The 2,500-nt window shown below is 44.2% G+C and overlaps 1 protein-coding gene across 1 annotated transcript in view; it reads left to right on the top strand.

Moving 5' to 3' along the window:
- adamts18 (ADAM metallopeptidase with thrombospondin type 1 motif, 18) overlaps positions 1 to 2,500 on the top strand; it is a 79,657-nt gene that overhangs the window by 61,505 nt on the left and 15,652 nt on the right. Inside the window, 1 exon segment of the mRNA XM_080438068.1 lies at positions 2,024 to 2,144. Coding sequence (XP_080294194.1) covers positions 2,024 to 2,144 — 121 coding nt within the window.

Consider the following 2,500-nt stretch of genomic DNA (forward strand, 5'->3'; position numbering starts at 1 on the left):
TCATGCTTTGACATTCCTGTCAAAACAGATTTGACAGTTGTTGTTTTCTTTTTGTACATTTCCCATTCATACATAGCCAGTTGTGTGAGTATAACTTCCTTTCACACAATTGCAGCGTAACGGAGAACACATGCTGTAAATTCCATCCCACAGGTGCAAGTTTGTGAACACAATAGCCTAATCACAAACATATCGTTGCTGTCGGTCAGAAACCAGGTATTTTACCTTTTTATCGTAAAGAAATGGTTGAGTCTCAAGTCCACACCTCAGGGTATAGTCTCATGATAAACTAGAAAAAGTGCTCCTCGGAGCACTTTAAATAGGTTGCAGAAATGGGCATAGGTTGCAGTTGTCTTAGACTGGATGTCTGAAATACATGTACTGTATATGGATGGATGAAAGTTTATTTGCCTGGTAGAGTAAATTGGCGGCCAGATTTGAGAGGAAAGTAATTTATTTTAAAGATATGTGGGCGCTCTATTAAAAGGACATCAAAAACCTGAGTGACGTCGACTTACGTGTTTGCAGCCACTGGCTGAAGTTACTGTTTGTTAATCGGGGAACGGATGTATGTGTATTGGTGAGAATCCGTTTGTTTGGAGAAGCCTAAAGTATTGGTTTGGTGGACGGTGGAGGTTGGCTGGTGGCAGGGGGTTTTGGCTAGTCGGGATGGCTAACATCAGCAAAGGAAGTGCGGTTTAGCGCTAAGTAGCTCTCTTGTTTAGGCAATTTGGTGAGCTCCGTCATTTTTCCCTTGAGATATTTCAGTCAATTTTATCCTAGACTGACTGGGGTTTAAATGAGATGATGTGGAACCTTTTATGAGTCACAGTGTCTGCTAGAAAAAGTGACACTGGTCTTGGCTTGTGGCTAATGGTTCAAGACACATTAGTATGGATGTGTTGGGGAAGGGAAGTCATTTGCTTTGACTAGCTCTCCACCAAGATGGCTTTGTGCTGCCTTTTAGACTAGAGCTGTCCTCTCACAGTCAATTAATGATGAATCGGTCAGTGTCGGCCAAGACTTTGTTGATTGGTCGTCTTTCCATGTACGTGCCTTATAAACTCTAGACAGAGACATCATCCATTTGATTCTGCCAGTCTATAACTAACAATAGCCAGTACTGTCTTCACTTACAAACAATGTTTTATTTTGAGAAACCTTTTCGGTCAAGCTCTGAAACGAATCTGCACATGAATTGGCCCAAAGTCCATTCCTCTCTTGGAAGTGAATGCTACGTTAATGACAGGCCTTCAGGTGCATGTATGCCTGCATGTCTGCATGCATCCATGACTCATTCTTGACTTGAACGTCCAAATAAATCACCCTTCAGCGAGAAACGGTTTCAGAAGAGGATCATCAGCACACGTTTTCGTTGATACAAAAAAAGAAAAGAGCAGACAGGAATTATGATCTATGAACAGTTATCCATGGATGTATTGAGAGGACAATTGTTTCAGGGACCACAACTATCTGCTGTAAATATACAGCCCTGATTCACAATGAAAATATTAATAATAATTGTTAAAATCTGCCACAGTATCAACTAGTTCAAGGGTTCCCAAACTTTTCAGGCCGCGCCCCCCCCCCCCCCCCCCCCCCCCCCCCCCAAATAATCATATTTGAACTGGGGACCCCCACCCTGACAAGCACCCTGGAATTGCAGGCATTGCATTTAGTTTGACTCGGTTCCACAGATAAATATTGTGAAAATAGCCGAACCATAAGCTCACATCGAGCTTGTAGATCGGCTATTTTCTTTTTTAGTTACTATTTGACAATTTGGCCAATTTGGTCCTTAAATTGTAACTTTGATAATGTGCAGATACCCTGTATACAATTTAGCACATTAAGCTAATCATCTGCATGGGTACCCCCCAAAATACCCCCCTGGGGGTCCCGACCCCCAGTTTGGGAAACAGTATTGACTAGCGGTTATAGTAGTCGATTAGTTAGTGAAACCTTTAGCTTAACTATGGACAAATATGAATTGATGTGTGTGTGTGTGTCTGTTCCCGCACAGATCCTGCTGCAGGGGAAGAACCCCGGAGTGGAGTGGGAATACACTCTGCCTCGCACCCACAAGAAGCACGACTACACCTGGGCCGCGGTTCGATCTGAATGCTCCGCCTCATGTGCTGGAGGTCAGTGTGTGTGTGTGTGTGTGTGTGTGTGTGTGTGTGTGTGTGTGTGTGTGTGTGTGTGTGTGTGTGTGTGTGTGTGTGTGTGTGTGTGTGTGTGTGTGTGTGTGTGTGTGTGTGTGTGTGTGTGTGTGTGTGTGTGTGTGTGTGCGTGCGTGCGTGCGTGCGTGCGTGCGTGCGTGTGCGTGTGTGTGTGTCTAATGTATTGGTGTGCACGTGTACTTTGTGTGTGCTGGTGCAGAAAGTGTGCTAGGGTTTAATGAAAAGCACCTTTGTCAACTGAGAAGTTCACACTCTGCTGATCCCAAAAAACCAACAGCACAGTGTGTGTGTGTGTGTGTGTGTGTGTGTGTGTGTGT

This window comes from Gymnoscopelus braueri (genome assembly GCF_963280865.1).
Source record: "Gymnoscopelus braueri genome assembly, chromosome: 1".
Classification (NCBI taxonomy): domain Eukaryota; kingdom Metazoa; phylum Chordata; class Actinopteri; order Myctophiformes; family Myctophidae; genus Gymnoscopelus; species Gymnoscopelus braueri.